The 26,259-nt window shown below is 44.9% G+C and overlaps 1 protein-coding gene across 2 annotated transcripts; it reads right to left on the reverse strand.

Annotated features, from left to right (window-relative positions):
- Nucleotides 1–1,846: 1,846 nt before the first annotated feature.
- On the reverse strand, nucleotides 1,847–26,243 carry tep1 (telomerase-associated protein 1). Of its 2 annotated transcripts, none has more exons than XM_020467193.2 (56): nucleotides 26,083–26,243; nucleotides 24,604–25,124; nucleotides 24,298–24,474; nucleotides 24,003–24,152; nucleotides 23,726–23,890; nucleotides 23,292–23,429; nucleotides 23,134–23,205; nucleotides 22,024–22,145; nucleotides 21,732–21,889; nucleotides 21,528–21,637; nucleotides 21,198–21,276; nucleotides 20,918–21,110; nucleotides 20,463–20,694; nucleotides 20,026–20,178; nucleotides 19,781–19,855; nucleotides 19,569–19,690; nucleotides 19,285–19,350; nucleotides 19,042–19,188; nucleotides 18,506–18,797; nucleotides 18,194–18,315; nucleotides 17,916–18,029; nucleotides 17,711–17,828; nucleotides 17,428–17,616; nucleotides 17,114–17,298; nucleotides 16,845–16,986; nucleotides 14,442–14,621; nucleotides 14,078–14,170; nucleotides 13,862–13,994; nucleotides 11,312–11,471; nucleotides 10,986–11,122; nucleotides 10,800–10,888; nucleotides 10,594–10,708; nucleotides 10,441–10,485; nucleotides 10,131–10,332; nucleotides 9,892–10,012; nucleotides 9,617–9,741; nucleotides 9,413–9,512; nucleotides 9,169–9,321; nucleotides 8,842–9,054; nucleotides 8,549–8,605; nucleotides 8,331–8,460; nucleotides 8,011–8,232; nucleotides 7,736–7,893; nucleotides 7,143–7,250; nucleotides 6,901–7,005; nucleotides 6,562–6,691; nucleotides 6,358–6,443; nucleotides 6,107–6,242; nucleotides 5,872–6,002; nucleotides 5,642–5,763; nucleotides 5,298–5,429; nucleotides 5,110–5,209; nucleotides 4,876–4,990; nucleotides 4,676–4,758; nucleotides 4,472–4,576; nucleotides 1,847–4,355 (listed from the first exon to the last, which is right to left on the reverse strand). In XM_020467193.2, the coding sequence occupies exons 2-56, from the start codon at nucleotides 25,120–25,122 to the stop codon at nucleotides 4,236–4,238; spliced, it is 7,746 nt and encodes a 2,581-aa protein (XP_020322782.1). In that variant the 5' UTR covers nucleotides 25,123–25,124; nucleotides 26,083–26,243; the 3' UTR covers nucleotides 1,847–4,235. The 2 variants fall into 2 exon arrangements, with proteins under 2 accessions (XP_020322782.1, XP_020322781.1); XM_020467192.2 differs by having other exon boundaries at nucleotides 24,604–25,127.
- Nucleotides 26,244–26,259: the final 16 nt, after the last annotated feature.

Genomic DNA, 26,259 nt, shown 5'->3' on the forward strand with positions numbered 1-26,259 from the left:
TGCGTGATGAAGTCCTCATCACAGAGCTGTTGCTCAAAGGATGGTGGTTTCCCAGGCTTGGAACCAGACTCTAAAGATTTGGGGAAAAACATAAAATAAACATTACAAAAGACCCTTAACAGTTGCAAAACATGACTGCTTTAGAACTGACTGTGTCCGTGCTCTACGTATACCAGAACATAAAACACCAATGTAATTTGGAACGTGTATACCGCCACACCCACACAGTCTTCCATAGACAGACAGAGCAGTACCCCTTATGGTCACACCCACCCTCTCCAGTGATCCTGAACTCTTCCTGAGGGTCAGTCTTCCACACATCCTCTGCTGTCTCCTCATCTTTGATCAGTATGGGTTCAGTCTCCACTCTCTGCTCCACATCTGTAGGCTGTAACAGGGACTGAGGTTATTACTCTGGAAACACCATGTCTAATGCTTTTCATACTCATGAATCACACAAAAGAAGTAAATTGTCATGATATTCCAATATCAGAACTGTCATTTTAAAATGTGATGTATCACACCTTGGGTTGAGAGTCCCCTTCAACAGCCATCTCTCCACCTCTCCACTGTGAACTACTCTTCTGCTTGTTCAAAACTATCTTGACTGGATATGAAGATCTCTCTGGTGCCATGGGATAAAACACGGGAAAATACTAGTAATTGTATTCAGTCAAATATTAGGGCTATTAAAACACATTTACGTGTTGCATATGCAATCAATTTAACATGAATAACATCAACTACCTTTTCTCCTGACTCGTCCTCGTGTCTTCTTCAGCTCGCTCTCCATCATTTGACACTTCCTTTTCAGTACATCAATATCTCGCTGACTTTGGATAACTTCCATGCGTATAACAGCACAGCTATCATCTACACGATTGTTTATTTCGGCTACCGCTGCTTTAGCCAATACCTCCATAATGGATATAAACTGCACCTGAAAATTGCAGCTGGCCATCTTGTCCAGCCCAAATTAAAGATTTGTATTATCTGTGTGAAGTAAAGTCTACAATTTCCAAGCTAATGTTCAACAAACAAGCCGTAAATGTCGATAAATTAAAACAACGCGTGATGCGTGCGCAATTGCACTTCCGTTCAACAACTCGTGACCTAAGTATTTATTACCGTAAATATGAGATTGCAACAAACCTTCAAAATTGTTAGAATTAGCACTGGCACAACAAATAGCAGGGTCTATTATAGTCTGCATGTAGGATAGCCATATCTATTGACCAAAAAAGACGCCGTTTTAAAGAATTCAGATCGTAAAACGTATTAGTCAATACAAGATATGGCTACATGTAGTGTAATGCAGTGGCGCACATGGTTATTACAGGTCATGAGCAATACATGTTTTTCGTGAGATTGGATGGTATTTGGATGAAACCTGATCAAAGTATGATGACCAAAGTATGAAAAAAATGTTGCTTCTACATTGATACAATTTGATCATAAAGTTACTGGTCCCTTCCTCCATGTCAAACACTTGGATTCAGGAGGCACGCTTATTGAGAAGGGTGCAATTGCGCCCTGTGATTTGGAGTGTTCATGCATTTGAGCATTCCTGATAAACCCCACAGAAGTAGGGTCGGGCACTGTTTTTCCCGAGTTCTGTTAACGACGGCGAGGGCAGGCGGGAGCGAAGTACACTGTGTACTAGTTTAGATAGTTTGTCAATGACTCCGGTACACGGAATGCGGGGACTAGTTAGTACATGATGTCGCTAACTATCAAGATAGCTAGTACACGGTGTCACCCGAGCGGGAGGCGGAGACAATCGGGAGACAGATGCAGTAATAACCCAAATTGTGACCTGCAGTTTCACAGAGGATTATTAAAGGAATAGGGTGACATCGCCCTAACTCTCATTTTAATACACCAATGGTAACATGATATCCTCTTACCTAATTTACATAAATACCGCCTTGTAACCAACAGGCATGTCTCTACACCCGCGATAACATCTGCTGAACACGTGTATGTGACCAATACAATTTGATTTGAACATTGGAGAACGCGTGTTTGCGGAGGGGGTGCTAGATAGCTATAGAACCTCACAGTGGAGGTCATAATACCCATAAAACCTAACAGGGAAATTGTTCCAATTGCTATTTCCACCATTCATTTTTCCCATAGGGAATTTTAGAAAAACTTAAAAATAAGGGCAGTGTTTGGTGTAGGCTTACCCTGGCGTGACTTTTTGAGAACCAAATATATATCAAATATTCAGCTCGATTTACTGTCAGATTCAAAAATGCTAATAAGCATCAAAGACATCATGCAAGACTACAAATCTCTAGCTGACACCAAGAAGGAGAGTGATGTCTACTGCATCAGATGACCTGGCCTCCACAATTACCCGACCTCAACCATACAGAGATGGTTTGGGATGAGTTGGACCGCAGAGTGAAGGAAAAGCAGCCAACAAGTGCTCAGCATGTGGAAACTCCTTCAAGACTGTTGGAAAAGCATTCCAGGTGAAGCTGGTTGAGAGAACACTAAGCTTGTGCAAAGCTGTCATCAAGACAAAGGGTTGCTACTTTGAAGAATCTAAAATAAACAAAATCAAAATACATTTTATAACACTTTCTTGGTTACTACGTGATTCCATGTGTTATTTCATAGTTTTGATTTCTTCAATGTAGAAAAAAATAGTAAAAATAAAGAAAAACACTTTAATGAGTAGCTGTGTTCAAATTTGTGACCGGTACTGTGTGAGAGAGCGAGAGATAGAGCACACAAACCCACACTTTATTTCAGGTAACTATTGCATACTACATGCATTATAGCTGATTAACATTCAGAGGTCCTTCTCTTAGGTTTTAAAGGCATGTACATATAAAAGTATTGGGTATTAGTATGCATATTACATGGTGTGTAGAAGATAGTGTTGATTGAGGTGCTTGAGAGAATATTCATAAAAGTACAGTAGTACTGATAGACTACATGCAAAAGTATGTGGTCACCTGCTTGTCAAACATCTCATTCCAAAATCATGGGCATTAATATGAAGTTGGTCTCTCCTTCTGCTATAATAACTTCCACGCTTCTGGGAAAGCTATCCACTAGATGTTGGAACATTGCTGCGGGGACTTGCTTCTATTCAGCCCCAAGAGCATTAGTAAGGTCGAGCACTGATGTTGGGCGATAAGGCCTGGCTTGCAGTCAGCGTTCCAATTCATCCCAAAGGTGTTCAATGGGGTTGAGGTCAGGGCTCTGTGCAGGCCAGTCAAATTCTTCCACACCAATCTCAACAAACCATTTCTCTATGGGTGCATTGTCATGCTGAAACAGGAAAAGGGCCTGCCCCAAACTGTTGCCACAAAGTTGGAAGCACAAAATGATCTAAAATGTAATTCTATGCTGTAGCAGTAAGATTTCCCTTCATTGGAAATAAAGGGCCTAGCCCGACCATGTAAAACATCCCCAGACCATTATTCCTCCTCCACCAAACTTTACAGCTGGCACTATGCATTGGGGCTGGTAGCGTTCTCCTGGCATCCGCCAAACCCAGATTCCTCTGTCGGCCTGCCAGATGGTGAAGCATGATTCATCACTCCAGAGAATGCTCCAGAGTCCTATGGCGGCGAGCTTTACACCACTCCAGCCGACGCTTGGTATTGTGCATGGTGATCTTAGGCTTGTCTGTGGCTGCTCGGCCATGGAAACCCATTTCAAGAAGCTCCCGACAAACAGTTCTTGTGCTGACGTTATGTCCTGAAGCCGTATGGAACTCGGTAGTGAGTGTTGCAACCGAGGACAGACATTTTTTTTACACGCTTTGGCGGTCCAGTTCTGTGAGCAGTCCCGTTCTGCAGGGCAGAAATTTGATGAACTGACTTGTTGGAAAGGTGGCATCCTATGATGGTGCCACGTTGAAAGTCACTGAGCTCTTCAGTAAGGCCATTCTATTGACAATGTTTGTCTATGGAGATTGCATGGCCCCCCTAGCTCTGACAGCTACGTTAAAGGAACATTTTTACTTTCTATGCCTGTAATATGTGGTTGTCCCCCTAGCTATCTTAAGATGAATGCACTAACCTTTAGTCACTCTGGATAAGTGCATCTGCTAAATGACAAAAATGTCAATGTAAAATGTGTGGCTGAAATAGTCAAATCAACTAATTTGAAGGGGTGTCCACATACGTTTGTATATATAGTGTATATCTGTGTGAGAGTAAGTTAATTTTGACTCTGTGCGTGTATACAATGTATGTGTGTACACTGGGTGGTTATTCTCTCCAGGAGAGGAAGTAGAGCTGGCCCAGTGCATCGCCACACACCAGTTCACTGGAGCAGTGTGGGTTCACCTCCAAGACCAGAACAGGACCCGCACACACAAACACACCCACCTGTGCAGAAACACAGAGATAGTGTAAACACACACACACACACACCATTACTGTGACTATTCATCTGTTCTTTGTGAAATGATTTGAGTGCGTGAAAGAGTTAGAATGACATGCACCTGTTTCTTGGTGTTTCTGTCCCACATTTTGACCGTTCTGTCATGGGACGCCGAGATGATAGTGCTGTTGGTGAGTCTCAGAACACTGATCCTGTCACTGTGTGCCTAGGGAAAATCAATCAAAATTATCATAGAAAAATAAGACAACAGTTTCCTCTTCAAGACAGTCACCATCACCATCAGAGAAAAGGGGAGGGATCTTACAGGTTTCCTGCTGCTCCAGGAGTTGATGTTTGGTGGCTGGTTGAACCACATATTCCCCTTGGAATCTCCACACACCACCAACTCTGGAGACAGGACACAAATTACAGTGCAGTTAATACATTATTAATTTACAGATGATTCACAAGTAGTATCAAAATTAATATGAGTATGTGAGTGTCATTTTACTGCAGTGCAGCTACCTCTCTCCACAGTCACAGCAGTTATCCAGCCACCTTTTCCACCACAAGTCTCCTCCATTTCTAGCTCAATTTTACCACATGATGACAGCAGGTCAGTCTTTGGGCCCATGGCATACTAGGGAAGGCAGATAGGACCATATTATAATCCACCAATATAACTCTTATTAAAACAATCTAAAACAGCAGCAGTGTTGTCATTGATGATGATTATATCAGTGATGGTGGTAAACTTACCATGAAGCCAAGCACAATCTGTCCTTTCTTTTCGCCCACCAGCCAAGTGCTTTTTTCATCATTGGCCACCATCCCAAGAATTTGTGTGTCATCCTTCCAACTGCAATTTAGGCAAGTTATGTACATTTCAAGTCAGTATTTTTCATCTAATAATGTGTATACCATGAGTGAGTGAGTGAGTGCTTTACTTGTCAATCTCTCTATCAGCGTCAGCGAGGACATTGATGATATTTCCATCCTCACAGGTTCCCAGCAGGATGGAGCAGTAGTACAGGTGCATCACTGGGGTAGGCACTGAGTATGTGGACACCTTCAACAGACTAGGGACAACAGGATGACAGTCTTTGCCGGCAGGCAATGCAGGAGTACAAGAACAAATGTTGACAAAAATTTTATCCATGTACTAATGAAAGTTCTACAAATTTGCAACCAGCAGATATTGCCTGAATCAATCTCTTACAAATGCCAAATTGGGCCAATAGCAATCATCGCCATAGTGTGAAAACTTGACATATAATGGCCAAGAGCTGACCTTGCAGCGTTGTGCTGAGGATTCCACTCCACCTTCCACACTGACACAGAGCGTTGCCTGCATCCCACAGCAAACTGGTCATCAGGCATGGAGCATATCGCTGTTACACTACTGTCAGACACCTGAGCGACACAAGCAAATCAAAGATAAACCAACTTTGTTCTATTAGTCAATGAGAGAATCACAATAACACTACAAGGTGCTGAATGGTTGGCACTGTATGGAGATACCTTTTTGTGGCCAACTGCAGAATTGTGTTTCCATAGCTCTACTCTGCCAGACTCATAGCCAGACAGTAGCAAATCCCCACTCTGGCAGAAGGACAGGGCGGTAACAGTGCCCCTCTGGTTGAGAGGACTCTCTGGAAGAAAAAATAAAGAGGGGAAATTAATCAATAAAACAAAAACAAGTATAGAAATTGGATGATAGGTTTAGGTTGACAATTCAGGTTGATTAATTTGTTACCCATTGCTGCAGCAACGCTCCAAGACCTCAACGATCGATCTTGAGACACAGTGAGGAATGCCGGGACTCCTTTCTGCTTTGAGACTGCTCCATGTATCCCTCCGCTGTGGCCTTGCAAGGTGCTGTGATGCTGTACCTAGAATTAGGAGGCAAAGAGACAATCAGACCAAGTATCACTGCATATTGATACATGCATCTTATTCAAATCAACCTAAATCCTAGAAATTACAAGCAAATTGCATTAATCCCACCTGGAAGGGGTGCCACAGCTTCACTGTGCCATCATCAGACGCCGTAGCAACCACCATGTCCTCCTGCTTAGTTTCCTTGGTCTTGTCTGAATACAAAACATTTAGGAACAATACACTACATGACCACAATGGTATGTGTATCATAGTATTTTTAAAAAGGGGAATAATATTAATATGTTTAATTATTTTGTAAAGATGCAGTACCTGGGTCAGGTAGCACAGAGCAGTGGTGTATGCGTGACCTGTGAGCTGAAATCCTGCTGATTTCCATCCCTGAATCCCATTTCCACACGTGCAGCTCCCCCTCGGCACAGCCTGCTATCACAAACTCTCCCTGCGGACCCCCCAAGACAACAAACATCATCAAGACAAAATGGAAACACCATCACAACTTACAGTGCCTCATTACATATAGAAAGCACAATTTCACCGTGAAGATACTTTTTTCCCCCTCAACACCTTCTCCATTAAGACTACAGTTTAAAGCCATCCATCCAGTACCATTTTAGAGAGGTCCATACTGCCCCCTATTGTTAGACTCACCAGGCAGCAGACTGCACTGAGGGAGGATCTCGCCAGGATCTCTCTCACACTGCGACCTTTCTGTAGGTCCCACATACGGATCTTGCAGTCACTGGAACAGCTCACCTGAGAGACAAACAGACATCAAGTTACTTGGGTTTAATTCAGAAGTATCTTTGTAGTTGAAATGATAATTATCATCAAGATAAAAACAGGCAGCAAAAGGACATAGAAGAAAAAAAAACACTAAAACAGACACTAACCACACAGTTTGGGCCCCAGACACAGCCAGTTATCCAGTCTCCATGGCAGTGTGGTAGAGACTGAGTGAGAGTAGGAGGAGAGGAACTGGCATTCCACACCATTAGAACCTGAAAAGAAAGTCACATTATCACTACAACTGCCACAAGTAACAGACAGCTCTTAATATTCTTGGTTGTTTCCATCAACAACATCCCCACTATTCACAATAAAAGTACAATTTCAACACACTAACTAATCTCTCGTGGACTGACTACGTAAACAACAGGTACCGTAGATCTGTCATGACACAACGGGATGCATAAGATAACGAGCAGCATTCATTTCAGTACTTGTCAATGGTTATTTGGACAAAACACAATTTCACAGGTGTTTGCAACTTTCACATTTCTGAAGGGGACATTTGGCCCATAGACTTGCCCGTAACTTGCAAAGAGAGCGGGTGGAGCTCTTAGTTCCGATCCTCGTTCTCCCTCTTCCTTTAACACGTATGGACCCAGAACTTAAATCGAGCATCTGACCACTTTAGTTCTGGGTTAACTGAGATTACACACCAACCGAAAGTCAAATATGAACACACTCTTTAAACCTATACCTGATCTTTTCCACCAGACAGCAACTCCTCCCCTGTTGGACTGAAGGCCAGGCAGGTGACCCCTCCACTGTGACCTCTCAGGACAGAGATCACACTGGGGTCAACCCAGGGGTCAGAGGTCAAGTCCTTCACTGCCCACAGAGCAATGGAGCAGTCATCTGAGGAAAGAGATGGCGAAAGTTAGTAAATTGTTAATAAAATGATTAGATTAATTAGTGATTAGTACAAAATGAGTTTACTACTGATCAACTGAGTGTTTAAGTTATTGGTCTGACCTGAGGCAGAGGCCAGATAAGAGGAGTTTTGTGCCAGGGCCAGGATGGGGCCTTGTTGCACCCCAAAAATTCCCAGCAACACCATGTCTGCATCCTCCTGTCTCCACACCCTCAGCCGCTGGTCCCCGCCCCCAGACACCAGCAGCTCAGGTTCGTCTGCAGCCAGCCACATCAGGCAGAGGATAGACACCCGCAGGTCCTTGCTAGCCCATGTCCTCTCACCTGCACAATAGGGTTGGAGTGTGTTAAGTGATTCATTAAATTGATTAATTTCCTTGGCTTGCAGAGTTGTGTTTGTTGGAAAACTTAAAACCATATACCTGATTCAAGACTGAAAAGTTTCAACCCATCACCATGGTAACCCACTGCAGCATAACCACCAGCGACAGCCACACATAGAGCAGCGGGCTCCGTGGTCGACATCTTCTTTCCCTTCTGAATAACAGACTCCTGTCAAGGCAAAGAAAGTGATTTTTGAGATTCCAAGTGACAGAAATGGAAATTGAGGAACTTCTGAAACATGAGTGGAACAGCATACCTTGGATTCTCCAAATACATTCACAGAGCGACCCAGACCACCTGACCATAACTGGACCTGTGGAGGAAGGGGGAACAGGCAAATAAGGAACCTCTCAAAGTGTGTGTGCGCATATGGGAAGATCTCAATTGCCTACTCCTCGCATCCGCTCTCCTCAAAATCCATTGGATGAGAAAGACAGAGGTCCCTCCTCTCTGAAACTACTCCTACAATGGGTTTTGACAAGGAGAGGATGCAAGGAGTATGCAATTGAGATCTTCCCTGTGTGTGTGTAGGTAAACCATCCTTCTCACCGTGTGGTCAGATCCAGCACTCAGGAGTACCGTCCCGCCCAGCAGGAAGGTGAGCACCTCTGTAGATCCGCTGTGAGCCTGGTAGCGCCCCACGCAGGTAGAGGCTGGAACGGACCACATCCTCACCTCTCCAGACAGACAGCCAGAGCATAGCAGAGAAGAGGAGGGAGAGAAAGACAGACTGCGTACTGACCTCTGATGACCAGAGAGAGTCTGAAAGGGAGGAAGGAAGGAGGAATGATGAAAGGTTGTTTTAAAACAACGAACTAATTAAACATTTAACAGTGTGACATCTCTCGCTGCAATGCGGTCCTTCATTCGACTCACCGTAACTTCACCCTTCAGCCAGTTCCAGAGACGCACAGCTCCATCCCAACCCCCAGCTGCCACCTGATGACCTTCAGGGTCAAAGGTCACACAGTTCAGAGGGCTAGTGCTGGAGAGGGCTGTGACCAGACTGCCCTTTGGAGATGACCACACCTGTGGAGAATAACATTGATAACATTAACTTTCAAATGAATGGCTGAAGTAGGAATCAGAGCGACTGGCATTGTCTTGATGTGAGACTCACTTTAAGGCTTAAGTCCAGAGACACAGTTGCAAGGTGCTTCCTGTCTGCACTGACGTCACTTCCTGTTATTCTGTTTGAGTGGCCATCGATGAGGGCAGTTCTAGAAAGACAAGACAGTTAACCATTTTGTATGACTGCAAATTTGGAATTTCATAATCCCATATAGGCCTTGGGAACTTTTTTAAATTCCAAGCATTGTCTCACCTGCAGCCATTCTCAACATCCCACAATTCAATCCGTCCATCAAATGAAGTAGTTCCCATAAGCCCCTCCCTCAAGAAGACACATCCTGAGATTCCGTCACAGCTGCTCACCAGTGACCTCACTTCCTGTTAACGGTCAAGGTAAAATGGACTTAGATTCAAAGATATTACTGTCATATTTTAGTGCTGATGGTGGCATATAGTCAGTAGTAAGTCCTTTTCTAGTCTGTTAGGTCAGTGGCATATTGTTGTTATGAAAATAGAGCAGGAGTTTACCTGTCCAGTCTCTGTGTGGATGAGGTGGAGGGTGCCCTGTCCAGTCCCTACTGCCATGACCTCACCCCCTGGACTCACAACCACACAGGTGGGCTCAGAGGAGAAGGTGGAGACCAGCTTACTGTGGTAACAGAGGACACCAGCATCACTAAGATAACAATATAACTAACTCACTGAGGTAGGGAACACAGAGGTCAATATGGTCTAACTGCAATAACTGTACAAATCAGATTAGCTACCTGGTTTCCGTCTGGGTATGTTGTTCATTGTTCAGCCACCTCATCACATGCACCCCTTTTCCCATCATGCCTTGTGCCCATACATGGGCGTCAGTGTGGTTGGGCTCGTTGAGAGCTTGCTGCAGAAACAGGGCTGGCCATGAGGACAGGATGGGTGCATGGCGCTGCAGGAACCCGACACAATCTGTCAGACCGCTCTGGTCTTCAGAGGAAAAAGGAGAGAAAGACTCAACTCTGGGCTTTGTCTGAGGAACAGATTCTAGAGACTTTTCTATACAGGTAACCAGTAAAAAGGGCTAAATTATTTTACCTAAAGTGTCCCATGAACCAATACCTTCCAACTCGAACCTCTTGCCTGCAGTGAAGAGAATAATAAAAGTGGAAGTAGAGTAGATTAGTTACTAGATAACCTAACACCCATTATCGAATGAAGTTCTTCCATTTCTCCAGAGAGGTGACTTACCAAACAAGCTGTAGGTCTCCAGGAGGTGGTGCAGGAGGCCATGGCGCACGTTTGCAAACAGGAAATTATAACTCGAGAGCAGGCAATGCAGCGCGTCCCACTGGCCACTTCTCATCTGACCAAAGACAACCAAGTGTTAAGGTGTGGTCAGTGACACAGAGGTCAACTGGGAGAGAGGTTAAAAAGCTAGAGGAAATGTCACTGACCAGGTGGAATGGCAGGTTCAAGATGGAGCTGGCCTCACAGTGAAGAAATGTGCATGTTCCCTGAGGATCTGCCTGCACCAAAAGATGGGCTGAGAGAGAAATAAACAAATCCTTATGTATCCATGTTTGTTTATATACAGATGTAAGCAGTGAATTTGTGTGTAGGATCTTTATAATAGTAGCTACCTGCCAACAGGATATGAGCCCTGGTCCAGTCAGCCTCTCCTGGTAGGAGGAGCTCTTTTTTAAAGGCCAGCTTGACCTCGGGATTGGTCAGTGCCAGGAGGTCATCCGGGCCGTAACAGCGGGATGGATCAATCAGGCTGCAGAACAGAGTCAACAAAGAGATGGACTGTGTTTACGTTCAATTCCTTACAACAGCGCATTCCATGAGAGGGAGTGAACACTTCTGGGAGAAGGGTAGAGAATTGAGCATCATCCAATATTAGTTTTATTGCCTCATTAACCCAAATCTGACCTCCGACTGCCCATCATTTGACACAGCCTCATACCTCTGTAGACTCCGCACCATGTGGGAGAAGGTTGCCATTGGGACACGCTTTATGGGCTTTCTGGCCAAGTGCAGCATATCCTGCCATGTTGCCTTCTCACCTCCAGAGGTCAGGCCATTGCACATGTTCAGTATGGCATATAGGTCTCTCTCCCTTAGGCCTGCAATGGAACCAGGTTGGAATTGTTATGATATGTCACAGAGCAGCATTGCTGAGTGAGATGAGGAAACGTGATTAGTAAGTAGGGTATGAATATTAGTGAGTGGTAGATTTTAGCCACTGGAGTCACTTGAGCAGATATAAAAGTTTGTCCATACCACCATCAGCCACCAGGTAAGGAGTGCATGTCCAAATTAGGTTTTGGGTAACATATAGGAAGTACAGTTGAAATCAGAAGTTTACATACACTTAAGGTTGGAGTCATTAAAACTTGTTTTTTCAACCACTCCACACATTTCTTGTTAACAAACTATAGTTTTGGCAAGTCGGTTAGGACATCTACTTTGTGCATGACAAGTAATTTTTCCAACCATTATTTACAGACAGATTATTTCACTTATAATTCACTGCATCACAATTCCAGTGGGTCAGAAGTTTACATTCACTAAGTTGACTGTACCTTTAAATAGCTTGGCTGGCTTTAGAAGCTTCTGATAGACATATTTGAGTCAATTGGAGGTGTACCTGTGAATGTATTCCAAGGCCTACCTTCAAACTCAATGTCTCTTTGCTTGACATCATGGGAAAATCAAAAGAAAATCAGCCAAGACCTCAAAAAAAATGTGCAGACCTCTACAAGTCTGGTTCATCCTTGGGAGCAATTTCCAAACGCCTGAAGGTACCACGTTCATCTGTACAAACAATAGTACGCAAGTATAAACACCATGGGACCACGCAGCCGTCATACTTCTCAGGTCTCCTAGAAATGAACGTACTTTGGTGCGAAATGTGCAAATCAATCCCAGAACAACAGCAAATGACCTTGTGAAGATGCCGGAGGAAACAGGTACAACAGTATCTATATCCACAGTAAAATGAGCCCTATATCGACATAACCTGAAAGGCCGCTCAGCAAGGAAGAAGCCACTGCTCCAAAACCACCACAAAAAAAGCCAGACTACGGTTTGCAACTGCACATGGGGACAAAGATCGTACCTTTGGGAGAAATGTCATCTGGTCTGATGAAACAAAAATAGAACTGTTTGGCCATAATGACCATTCTTATGTTTGGAGGAACAAAAGGGATGCTTGCAAGCCGAAGAACACCATCCAAACCGTGAAGCACAGGGGTGGCAGCATCATGTTGTGGGGGTGCTTAGCTGCAGGAGGGACTGGTGCACTTCACAAAATAGATGGCAACATGAGGCAGAAAAATTATGTGGATATATTGAAGCAACATCTCAAGACATCAGTCAGGAAGTTAAAGCTTGGTTGCAAATGGGTCTTCCAAATGAACAATGACCCAAAGCATACTTCCAAAGTTGGGTAACACAACAAATTCAAGGTATTGGAGTGGCCATCACAAAGTCCTGACCTCAATCCTATAGGAAATTTGTGGGCAAAACTGAAAAAGCATGTACGAGCAAGGAGGCCTACAAACCTGACTCAGTAACATCAGCTCTGTCAGGAGGAATGGGCCAAAATTCACCAATCACTTATTGTGGGAAGCTTGTGGAAGGCTATCCGAAACATTTGACCCAAGTTTAACAATTTAAAGGCAATGCTACCAAATACTAATTGAGTGTATGTAAACCTCTGACCCACTGGGAATGTGATGAAAGAAATAAACGCTGAAATAAGTCACTCTCTACTATTATTCTAACATTTCACATTCTTAAAATAAAGTGGTGATCCTAACTGACCTAAGACAGGGAATTTTTACTAGGATTAATTGTCAGGAATTGTGAAAAACTGAGTTTAAATGTATTTGGCTAAGGTAAACTTCCGACTTCAACTTTGTGTGTTGAAAAGACAGTGGATGGTGCCTCCCGGGTGGCGCAGTGGATGGTGACAGTGGATGGTGCCTCCCGGGTGGCGCAGTGGTTAACAGCGGATGGTGACAGTGGATGGTGCCTCCCGGGTGGCGCTGTGCCACCAGAGACTCTGGGTTCGCGCCTAGTCTCTGTCGTAACCGGCCGCGACCGGGAGGTCCGTGGGGCGACGCACAATTGGCATAGCGTTGTCTGGGTTAGGGAGGGATTGGCCGGTAGGGATATCGTTGTCTCATCGCGCACCAGCGACTCCTGTGGCGGGCTGGGCGCAGTGCACACCAACCAAGGTAGCCAGGTGCACGGTGTTTCCTCCGACACATTTGTGCGGCTGGCTTCCGGGTTGGATGTGTGCTGTGTTAAGAAGCAGTGCGGCTTGGTTGGGTTGTGTATTGGAGGCCGCATGACTTTCAACCTTCGTCTCTCCCAAGCCCGTACGGGAGTTGTAGTGATGAGACAAGATAGTAGCTACTAACAATTTTTTTTTTTTTAACACACAAAAAAGAAAAGACAGTGGATGCAGTTTGTGAATAAGGTGGTTTTGAAGTGCCCTGGCTCTCACCGGTGCTGCTGACAGTCAAGGCGGCCAACGCCCAGCCAAGTCCCACTTCTCTGTACTGGGACTGCAGTCTGCTCAGGCTGTGCTGCACCAGCTCACTCAGAGACGGAGGAAGAGCCTGCAGGCTCTCCTTCATCTGGAACACAGACACTTATTCATCATCTGACACAGATCATCATGACTATGGGTCGGGTCAATGTGACATGCATGATGTCTGACCTTTTCAAAGGAGGCAAAGTTCCTCAGGTCCTCACAGGCCAGGTGCAGATAAAGTGGACTCACTGCTCCCTTCTTCATCAGAAGGGTCTGAAGCTATACAGGTACACAGAGACAAGAGTTAATTAATGGTGACAAAATTATACAGAGCAGGTTAGTAGTTTACTATTCACAACACTGTTAGTAGGCTTTTCAGAGTGATGATATGGTGTCCCATGTGGCTCAGTTGGTAGAGCACGGTGCTTGCAACACCAGGGTTGTGGGTTAGATTCTCACGGGGGACTAGTACAAAAAAGTATCCACTCACTACTGTAAGTTGCTCTGGATAAGAACAGCTGCTAAATTACTCAGAAGGAAAAATAATAACCTGATTATTGAAAGCTGAGTCACTAAGCTTCTTCCCGTAAACGCCAAGTTCCTTCTGAACTATCTCCTTTCTGTCCGGCAAAGAAAGCTGTCCTAAAGGAAACAAGAAGGCCAGTTTCCTCTTGGCAAGGACTCGCAGCAGGGCCGAAGTGGAGGTGACACTCAGCACCAAAGACACACCCTGTCAGAAGAACACAACAAAAGAAAGAGCAGAAGTTTTTTAAATTTATTCGTTATTTTACCAGGTAAGTTGACTGAGAACACATTCTCATTTGCAGCAACGACCTGGGGAATAGTTACAGGGGAGAGGGGGATTAATGAGCTAATTGTAAACTGGGGATTATTAGGTGACCGTGATGGTTTGAGGGCCAGATTGGGATTTTAGCCAGGACACCGGGGTTAACACCCCTACTCTTACGATAAGTGCCATGGGATCTTTAATGACCTCAGAAAGTCAGGGCACCCGTTTTAACATCCCATCCGAAAGACGGCACCCTACACAGGGCAGTGTCCCCAATCACTACCCTGGGGCATTGGGATATTTTTTTAGACCAGAGGAAAGAGTGCCTCCTACTGGCCCTCCAACACCACTTCCAGCAGCATTTGGTCTCCCATCCAGGAACTGACCAGCACCAACCCTGCTTAGCTTCAGAAGCAAGCCAGCAGTGGTATGCAGGGTAGTATGCTGCTAGTGTTAAGTCCTATACTACAGTGGAGCAAAAAAGTATTTAGTCAGCCACCAATTGTGCAAGTACTCCTAATTAAAAAGATGAGAGAGGCCTGTAATTTTCATCATAGGTACACTTCAACTATGACAGACAAAATGAGAAAAAAAATCCCGAAAAATCACATTGTAGGATTTTTTATGAATTTATTTGCAAATTATGGTGGAAAATAAGTATTTGGTCACCTACAAAAGTTTCTCAATACTTTGTTATATACCCTTTGTTGGCAATGACAGAGGTAAAACGTTTTCAGTAATTCTTCACAAGGTTTTCACACACTGTTGCTGGTATTTTGGCCCATTCCTCCATGTAGATCTCCTCTAGAGCAGTGATGTTTTGGGGCTGTTGCTGGGCAACATAGACATTCAACTCCCTCCAAAGATTTTCTATGGGGTTGAGATCTGGAGACTGGCTAGGCCACTCCAGGACCTTGAAATGCTTCTTACGAAGCCACTCCTTCGTTGCCCGGGCGGTATGTTTGGGATCATTGTCATGCTGAAAGACCCAGCCACGTTTCATCTTCAATGGCCTTGCTGATGGAAAGAGGTTTTCACTCAAAATCTCACAATACATGGTGCCATTCATTCCTTCCTTTACACAGATCAGTCGTCCTGGTCCCTTTGCAGAAAAACAGCCCCAAAGCATGATGTTTCCATCCCCATGCTTCACAGTAGGTATGGTGTTCTTTGGATGCAACTCAGCATTATTTGTTCTCCAAACACGATGAGTTGAGTTTTTCCAAAAAGTCCTATTTTGGTTTCATCTAACCATATGACATTCTCCCAATCTTCTTCTGGATCATCCAAATGCTCTCTAGCAAACTTCAGACGGGCCTGGACATGTACTGGCTTAAGCAGGGAGACACGTCTGGCACTGCAGGATTTGAGTCCCTTGCGGCGTAGTGTGTTACTGATGGTAGGCTTTGTTACTTTTGTCCCAGCTCTCTGCAGGTCATTCACTAGGTCCCCCGGTGTGGTTCTGGGATTTTTGCTCACCGTTCTTGTGATCATTTTGACCCCACGGTGTGAGATCTTGCGTGGAGCCCCAGATCGAGGGAGATTATCAGTGGTCTTGTATGTGTGTCCTTTGACAGCTCTTTGGTCTTGGCCATAGTGGAGTTTGTAGTGTGACTGTTTGAAGTTGTGGACAGGTGTCTTTTAGGCTGATAACAAGTTCAAACAGGTGCCATTAATACAGGTAACGAGTGGAGGACAGAGGAGCCTCTTAAAGAAGAAGTTACAGGTCTGTGAGAGCCAGAAATCTTGCTTGTTTGTAGGTGACCAAATTCTTATTTTCCACCATAATTTGCAAATAAATTCATTTAAAAAATCCTACAATGTGATTTTCTGCATTTTTTTCTCTCATTTTGTCTGTCATAGTTGAAGTGTACCTATGATGACAATTACAGGCCTCTCTCATCTTTTTAAGTGGGAGAACTTGGCTGACTACTTTTTTGCCCCACTGTATATGATACTACATCACCATCAGTGGAGGCTGCTGAGGGGAGGATGGATCATGTCTGGATAGTAAAGAACAGAATGGCATAACATTCCACCAATTCCACTCCAGCCATTACCCCGAGCCCGTCCCCCCCAATTAAGGTGCCATCAACTTCCTTTGGTCACCATGTACACAGATAAACTGAAAACGTCTGTGTACATTTAGGCTGAGTTTCTGACCTGAGGAAGGTGCTGTGGTATCCAATCAGAGGTCAGCTGTCCTGTACCATCCTGCACATGCTCTGCCCCATCAACTAGCAGGGCCAGTGGTTGGTCCTTCCTGGTGTCACTCAACTGAGAGTGGAATTCTGTCAGCAGATCTCTATGATAAAACAGATATGGTTGGATTAGTCTTGAGCAGCATTGGCCCTTCCTACTGACTTTATTGGCAGGGTCATTGAAAGGCCATTTGACAAAATCTGGATAAAATGTTTGCTGTCTGCACTCACTTATAAGAGGAAGGGAGAGGCAAGTCTTCTTTTTCATTGCCTCTCCGTAACCACTGTACAAGGCAGCGTAGAAGGTTTTCCACAGTGCATGCTGATTGGGTAGCAGCAGTGGAGTAGGAGATGACATCACCTCTAGGGGTTTTCTGGGACTTGGTAGGAGTTCTTAAGGCGTTCGCCAGAGCAGCCTGTGTGAAGGGAGGAGACAATTTATGAGAAAAACCTTACAGAAACCGGGGAGGCCTAAAAGATGGATAACATCTTTATACTGAGCGAATAAATTGTGTATCTCTGCTAAAGCTGCTGCTATGGTTTACCATGAAGACAGTCTTGCCCTCTCCTGGAGCTCCCTCCAGCAGCACCATTCCTCCTTTGAGCTGAGCCTCCTGCACCTTCCCCACCGCCCCAGAGAGCAGCTTGGCACGGCCAAAGAACTGCCGCTGCAAGGCGCCCTGGTGCACTTCCTGCTCTGACAGATCTGACCTGGAATCACTTTCATCCGTTTTCTGTCAGAGAAACAACATCAATACAATGATTGGTGGAAGTGGAACCCAAAATGGCTTCAATGTTAAGTTGCCTGTCATTTTTAAAGTCTCTGACCTCCACAAACTGCTTCAACAGTGCCCCCCAAAGGTCCTCCAGCACCACCTTCCCAAACTCCTCCAGGCCTTTCACATAGGGCTTCCCATCCACAACACCACCCCACTCACAGGGGTAACTGAGACAGAGAGACAGAGCCCATGAGACCAATAATCTTAACAAAGCTACTTCAAGACAATGTGTAAGGAACAAAAACTGAGCTCACTTCTCTGTGACTTTCGCTTCACTATCCACTATTCTTCTTTTCAGGTCAGCCATCTTACATTCAGCCTCCTTGGACTCAGGAGCAAAGTCTGACCTCCACGCCACAGGAACAGACCTGAGAAACAAACATTGTACGATGATTATTAACATTATATTATTTCATATTCAAATGCATAGTAAATTTTATTGTTCATATGAATCATTGGCAGATGAACAATTGGACAAATTAGTATTTTTCAAGGTGTGAACCTGGATAAGTGGACTGATTTGATAGTGTACCTAGACAGATGGGGTGTCCTGAAGTAGCAAAATATGCGATTCTGAGCTGTGTCTGGATGAAGGGCCTGGAACTGTCGAATCTCCATCTCGGTGATGGACAACCCCGAAGGAGCAGAATCCAGCTGTAGAGAATGGTAACCAAATCATGAAATATCTTTATCTTATTAAGCATATTTTCTGACTAGGTGTGGCTGCAAATAAAAACTTCTCTCCTGATAAAAAACATGACATTTTGTGCAACCAGACAGCTTAGTAGGACTAAGAAAGAGAGAGATGGAAAGAAAGATAGCATCTTGAGAAGGCAGGCCTTACCCAGCTGTATTGTGGGAGGTCTGGTAGGGATGGACAGGGAGGAAGCAGTCCATATCGCTCTCCCAGAATGCCTAGCAGCAGTTGGCTACGGCACACCTCTGAGAGGCAGAGCTCCACGACACGCCCAGTCTCCTCCTCAGTCACCCCCCAGCGCAGTTCCACCTCCTGCAGGTAGAGGCAGTGTGGCGCCGCACGACGCCGGAGCTCAGGGAAAACACTGCGCACCAGAACATCTCTCTCAGCGTGCATGTCTCTGAACGTTGAGGAGACAAACACACGCACACCTCGCCATCTAAAAAGACAGGTAGGACAGAGAGCAAACGACAGGAGGACAGAGATAAGAGAGTCAGTGATGCAAGAGGAGAGAAAAGAGAGTAATGCTCAGCTTGTTTCGTGTTCGTTCAGCTCTATGGTTCTCTTGGTAACCCTATGGCTACCCTATGTTGTCAGAGACAGCCCAATCATCAAGTATGGATAATCATGGACAACCAAACCAGTTTTGAAGGAAACATATTCAACCTGCCCTGCCACAGTACCTCAGTTTTGGAGTGGCAGGAAGTGGGGTGATGGCAGCTTCTCGCTCAGCCTCTTTAGCACCCCCCTGTGGCGGGATAATGTGATGCAGCTTGTCTATGTGCTCCACGTGATCCAGCAGTCTAGACGAGCCTCTTTCAGCCACAAACCTGTAGAGTTAAACACTTCAGAGACACCATGCCACAATATGTGTGTGTGTGCGTGTGTGTGTCAGAGACAAGAGGGTAAATGAGAAGAAAGCTTGCCTGAGGATCTGCTCGCTGAAGCCTTGGAGTACCACACAGTTCCTGTCTGTGGATTGGTCTATCTTCCTGCAACAGACAGAGGCAGGACATACACGGCGAAGGTTGTAGCTGTTAACACACTGGGGATATAGAACATGGACCTACCAGGAAAGAAAGCAAGCAGGATGACTATAGAAAAGGTAGTTTCTCATAGAATAGCAAATGTATGGAGACAGCCCACTGCTTGCTCTCTCCTACGTGGCAGAGATATGCTGCTGCTCAGCACACAGAAAGGCACCCCCTACCCTTTCCCAAAGAAGATTTTCACTACGAGGACGTTGTTGTTCACATCCTTCCTGTATCGGTCAAGCGCTATGTCCATGTTATTATCCAAGTAACGATCCCCCAGCACGATGATATTGTCCACCTGAGAATGAAAACGGGAAGATCACGATTCAAAGTACAATTAAGTCAAATGGAGCCCTGAAAACAATTCAAAATGTACAAATAAACACACCTTGTTTTTCTGCGTCATCTCTCTGGTCATGAAAGAAGAGAATGTTTCATGCTTGTCATAGGCATTCTGAGCCTCCTGTAAGAGAAATTATTCAATCTACTATCAATCTCCAATACATCAGACTTTAAATATTCCCTTCAGTTTATTTAAAAGGACTTCACAGCAATGGCATTATGTTGGAAGTGTATTGAAACCGTTACAACAGTGTGTAGATAGACATGAGGGAAAGGAAGCGACAGCCTCACCTCTATCTGCTTCATCACATGCCTGACATTATCCAACAGCACGTCCGACTTGAGCGCTACTTCTGCACAACCCCACCAGTAAAAGTGGATCAGCTGGGGATGCTCAGCGCTGTGGGCTATCATCAGTGACAGCAACACTGCCACCTCCTGCATCTGTGAGGAAATACACAAATCAGCAGGGTCAGTAATAAGCACAGATTACAGCTGCTAGGCGTTGTAGAGTGTGGCCCCATCTAGAAAAAGATCCCTAGCCCCTACTCACTAGGCACTTGTCTGGGAGGACTGGACAAGTCTAAGCAATATGGAGAAAATGTGACCTAGCATGTCTGAGGGAAGGGTGAAGCTGCTACCATACTGACTATACTTCCCCATTTGTGTAGAGGGTAGAGGCTAGGGGTTGTTTCTGGTCAGGGACGTAGTATGTTGAGGGTTCTTACAGAGGGTGTGAGTTTCTCTTCCTTAGTTTCATCTACTTTCTCTGCCTCTACGTCAGGCGGGCAGCAGAAGTCCTGAGTGGCGCTCCAGGTGTCGTCCTCAGCCATGTTACCAGCGAACAAGATCACGGTGCGACCAGGGAGGGGTGGCACGTTGTAACGGCACGAGATCTGCACCGCTGTTTCCAGAGCCTTGCGGTACTGCTCCAGAAGGGCCTGCGAATACAGTCTCTGGCTGTGGACACACACACACTTCAGGGTGCATCGTCCTTACTCAGTATAAACATATATCTAATTATTATCACGCAAACACAGTAATGCAGATTTTAATATTACAGTTTCTCTGTACTTCCTCTACCTGATAAATATTCATGATCAAATCTCCCATGTCCCTTGGTTCCCCTGTCTGGGTCACCTGATTCCTCTCCCAGGTGAATACCCGGTGTTGATGTCTGTACCTGGCTTTCTTCAACTGACTCTTCTTCATGTTGTAGATGCGGTAGACAAAGGGCACACCTAACGCCACCCTCAGCCTCTTCTGCCCAGCCGTCTCCCAATCCAAACGACTGAGGCTCTTGCTCTTAGGCATCTTCTTCAGAATGCCCCTGAGGATCTCCTTAGAGCTGGAGACCGCTTTCTCTGGTGCACGGGCTAAAAGAGGGAGGTAAAAGCTTTTCCGACAACATCAAATGTAGACTTCTACAAACTAGAATGTATGTTTGTGTGAAAGATACTAACCCATGTTGTTGAGCTCCATTATGACCTTATAGGCGGAGAGGAAACGGAAGGGAAACTGTCTGCTCTGAATCACTGCTTTCTGTAACAACACCAGTGTTTTATTGGGATATAGGTGTTAATGTAAATATGCTGTATTCCCTACTGTAATTTTTAGCAACTTTTATTTGATCCTCCGCTAGACTTGTATCCTAGTGGTCAAAATCTACATGGATGTTGGACATGTGCTGACAATATATTTTTTATTTGTCCAATGATGTATTCTGCCGATTGCTTGAACATATTATAAAACAAGTGGGAATTTTTGTTTTTTAATTAATCATGGTTACTCACCCTGAAGGTCAGTCTTCCCAGAATCTTCTGATGATGCCGCTCACTGATGCCCTGGGTTATCATATTTCTCAAGTTCCTCAGCATTGCCATGAAGGGCAGAGAGTTACTGTCTGTAAAATAAATAAGGACAGCATTATAACAATATTACAGCCACAATCTGCATCATTGATTCACTGTGAGTGTGTGTGTGTTTTTAAACTAGACCTATCAGTTTCTCCCAGGTGGAGGCTTTGTTTCCCTCTTGGCTGAGTTTGCGTTCCCATGTGTCTGGCTGTTTGAGCTTCATGCGCTGCCCTGCCCGCTCCCTGTCCCACACCCCACTGAGCCCACTGCGGGAGAACGCCTTGGGGTCACCAGGGTAACTGAAACACACATACAAAGCACAGTATCGAGACTGTATACAGCTCAGAAAAGTAAAAACAAAAGTTAGCTAATAGATCGTTGGATCTGTCAAATAGAAAAACATCTGTCAACTTCGGTGTTTGGTGTACAGTACCGCTTTCCCAGTATGGCCAGGACATGCTGAGCAGGCTCTTTGATGTGAAGCCTCTTGATCATCTTTTTCAGACTGAACTCACTCTGCTTCTTATCCACCACAGGTCTCTCCTCCATTTTCAACTTCAAACATTTACATTATAGTAATTTAGCAGACACTCTTATCCGGAGCAACTTACAGTTCATGCAAAATCTTAAAATAGCTGTGGGTTTATATATTTTCAGGAGATGGGTAAGGCTATAGACTGCTGTCCTAGCTTCATAATCTCCTAGTTTCAAACAGAGATATCACAAACACAGTATAGGCTACAATATCAACATTTCCCAAGACATCACAAAGGCTAAAAGAGATTATTAGCATGCTAGAGAACACAAGACTGTACACACAAAATACGTTTCCATCCAAGTTTTATGCGAGTAGAGTCGTACTGTAGGGAAAAAAATGCAATTTTATAAATGCTGGCAGGTCATTTATTTGTTCGACATCTTCTGTCAGTAAAATGTATTTAGCAAGAAAATGGCAGTGGAAACACCTTTATGCGCATATAGTGATATAATAACCTTGGAACCACGCAATGATATGGTGTGTGGTTCATGTATTTAATCTGTAGCCTAATAAACCTCCCACTACGACTCAGTTTATTGCAGTTTATTAGGCTACAGATTAAATAAATTAACTTCAAAGGGTAGTAAAAGTGCACAGCGATGAGCATGATGCTCCTTTCCAATAAATATTGAGGGTCTTATTCTGGTGACATGATGATCAATGCTTAAAAATATTAATCTTATCCATAATAATCTCCTCTAGACTAGCCTACCCACTCTATCTGCCAGCAGTTGTTGGCTAGAGTGCACATGCCAAGAATTTGCTATTTTACAACAGACTGTGACAAAACTAACCGCTAGAGTTGAAAATGCATTAAAACACATTTTTATTCAGTACATGAAAACTGTGTGCACCAAGTCATCATGCACAGATTGTTATAAGCCAACAAGTCTGTTTGGTGGAAACACCACTGGTGGGAAATTTAGTATTTTTCTTTATGCGGATTTTAGAACATTCACATGAAAATCTGTCGCCAATAGGATGGAAACCTAGCACCACACTCACATATTTCTGCAGATTGGTGGCATCACTTCCAAGCATTTTTGCCCATTTTTCCAACTGCTGAGTGGATGGTTTCTGTGATGGAGAGAAAGAGAGAAGATGGAGAAGAGAAAAAACAAGGTGTGTGTGTGTGTGTGTGTGTGTACACACGCTTGCCGTACCTTGCCTTTGGGTCTAGAGCAACTGTGTTTGCAGCGATGTTTGCGTGTGTTGTATTTGGCCAGCTGATACTCGTTAAACTGCTTGAACTTGTCTCCCAGGGCTTTCTTCAGACAGGTGGGTAAAGAGTGGCCAAAACACTGAAGATGACATCACAGTGGAATGGTTAGGAGAGATATTCAGTGGATCGGCCTGAGCAAAGCACTGCACAGAATCCCTGATCTACAAATCAGTCTGCCTCCCAAACAACTACTCATTAAGTGATCAAGACGAGCAAACATGTGCAGTATCTTACCGAGTCTGTCCCATGTGGGGAGAGAGAGAGAGAGAGAGAAACATGTGCAGTACCTTACTGAGTCTGTCACATGTAGAGAGAGAGACAAACAAAGAGCAGTTGAGATTAGTAAGAGATTCACTGAGATTGACCAAGACTCACCGTGCTGTAGAGTCTCACCACTTCCAGCCAATCAGAGGGTAGCTGCACAGCTGCACAGAAGTACCTACGCACGTGTGGCTTAGTGGTGGGCAGATGGGCAGCAAGAGCCAAAAGGAAGTTAGCTGTGATACGGATGTTCAACTCCTGTCTGGTGTAAACTGCAACCTAAAAGGGAACAGGAAAATATGGTAAAATAGGGTAACTGTTTAATGCACCCGAAAATCCATAGAGGACCCTAGTTGGACATTACCAAGAGAGGTTCTCCAGTAACACACACCTTGAGGAGAAACTGGGGATCGTCAGTAGAGATGGCTTTGGACAAGTTCTGGATCCTTTTCCAGACACTTTCCTCTACATCCCAGTCCTTCTGACCGGGAGCAGTGTTCTTATTCACCAGAGAACAGCACACCTCGTTCAGCAGCAGGTACTGATTGAAGGGAAAGTGTGAGGAAAATAAATTATGGGGTAGAAAGAGAGAGCAGGAAAGGGGAGGGAGAATGGTTTTGAGGTTCAGGTTGATGTTGAGATACATGGTTTCTGTGCAAGACTAAATGCAGAATCTACTCCCTCACCTTTTTGTCTTTCAGTTCTTCCTCCAGTTCATCTTTCCCCCTCTCCATCTCACCAAACTCCTGTTCCCCAAATGGCATGGTTTGGTCCAACTTCTCTTCATCCAATGACATGTCCAGGACAGGCATTTCTGTGGATGCCTCAGTCTCCTCAGCCATGAGGCTGTCCCGGTCAGAATCCTACCATTTCATAAGGAGGAAAGAGAACACATTTGGTACAATGACAACAAAATGTGCCTGGACTGGAAGGGACCTTGTGCAAACCACATCAACAAAGCCAGACTGAAAAGGATGCATTGTGCCATATACCACAGTCATCTCTTCATAGTAAGACAGCGCGTCCTCAGAGGCAGGCTGCCTAATTCTTCCTTCTCCCCCCATCCGCTCGTCTACATTCAGAACCGGAGGGGGGAGAGAACAGGTAGGAGGCAGGACACGTGTAGAGGGTGCCAGGGTTGAAGAGAACAGAGGGGGGAGGGGAGAGGGGAGAGAGAGGGAATGAGGGAAGAGTAGTGAATCCTTCTTTAAGAATTTGTTCTCTGTGCTGAGGAGTGGAGATGTGAGGAGGGGGGAGGTAAGACAGGGAGAAGTGAGGGAGGAGGTGGTAGTGGAGAGGAGGGAGGAGGTGGTGGAGGTGAGCCTGGAGGGCTGGAGAGAGGGGCAGGAGGAGGGCTGGGATACTGGTCCAGAGAAGGACTGAGGCAGCACAGATGCATGGATCAGGCATCTGTTCTCCATGCTCTGGCCAAGGTAGTTAGAGTAGAGCCCCCCTGATGCAGCCTGCTGGTCCTGGGCCCCATGAGGCTGGAGCAAAGTCAGCACCTTCATCTCTGCTGGAAGACAGGTCAATAGACTGTCAGGCAAATATTCACTCAGCACAAGGAGGGTCCTTTTTATAGTACATCTAGGACAGCGTTTCCCAAACTCAGTCCTCGGGACCCCAAGGGGTGCACGGTTTGGTTTTTGCCCCAACACTACACAGCTGTTTCAAATAATAAAACATTTATGATTAGTTAAATTAGCTGTGTTGTGCTAGGGCAAAAAAACTAAACGTACACCCCTTGGGGTCCCGAGGAGAGTTTGAGAAACACAGCTCTAGGACAAACAGATTACACAGTACCTCAAGGTAAGAATGTATTTGTACTGTTTTACACCGATTGTAACCTGTGCACGTGGAAAGTAAACTTTGAAACTCGACTGACTACGTTTGTTAGAGATAAGCAGTTCATCCGCATTCTAGCCAGGTCTTATTTAAACAGTCAACGGTAAAACATACAAAAGGGCATTCATGTGTTTGGGTGGGTCGCTTGAATGACAAAGAGTAGTAAAAAAAGAACAAAGTTCACTCGACACACATAAAGATTGTCTTGTGCTTTAGATATGACTGGCTCATTAAATTAATGACAAATCCAGAACCATGCACCAATGCTGTTCTGTCCATGTCCAGAACACCAGACAGAAGTGGTGCTTGTACACAATGATAGATTGGTACAGTACTGCTTAGCTCTGGTCCAGGGCGTTAGGGACGCGCACTAACGCCCTGGACCAGAGGTATAGCGCATCAATGTTCTCTACAAATATAATAACACAGAAACACGAATGTCCAGACTATAATACATTGTGCCCATAGAACAATATTGTGGGAACTGCACAGGGATGAAAGTCTAAAACCAGGTAGAAATCAAAAGGCACATTGAAGTAGCTAGGCTACCCAGACTTACAGGTACTTTGAATGGGCGTGACTGTAGCTAAGTCTTCTGAAAGTCACAAACAGGGACGCAAACTTACCTAATAAGTAGCGGGACAACTACTGGCTAACACTTCAAAAATAATTCTAGATGTGTTCAGTTTCCAAATCACTGGTTCAGAGCAGCCAGATGAAATATTATTTCGGCATACGTCTCCGCCATGTAGCTGTCTGTCAGACGAGCGCAGTCTATATATCTATCCTCTACGGACACCGTA

This window comes from Oncorhynchus kisutch, linkage group LG30 (genome assembly GCF_002021735.2).
Source record: "Oncorhynchus kisutch isolate 150728-3 linkage group LG30, Okis_V2, whole genome shotgun sequence".
Taxonomy (NCBI): Eukaryota; Metazoa; Chordata; class Actinopteri; order Salmoniformes; family Salmonidae; genus Oncorhynchus; species Oncorhynchus kisutch.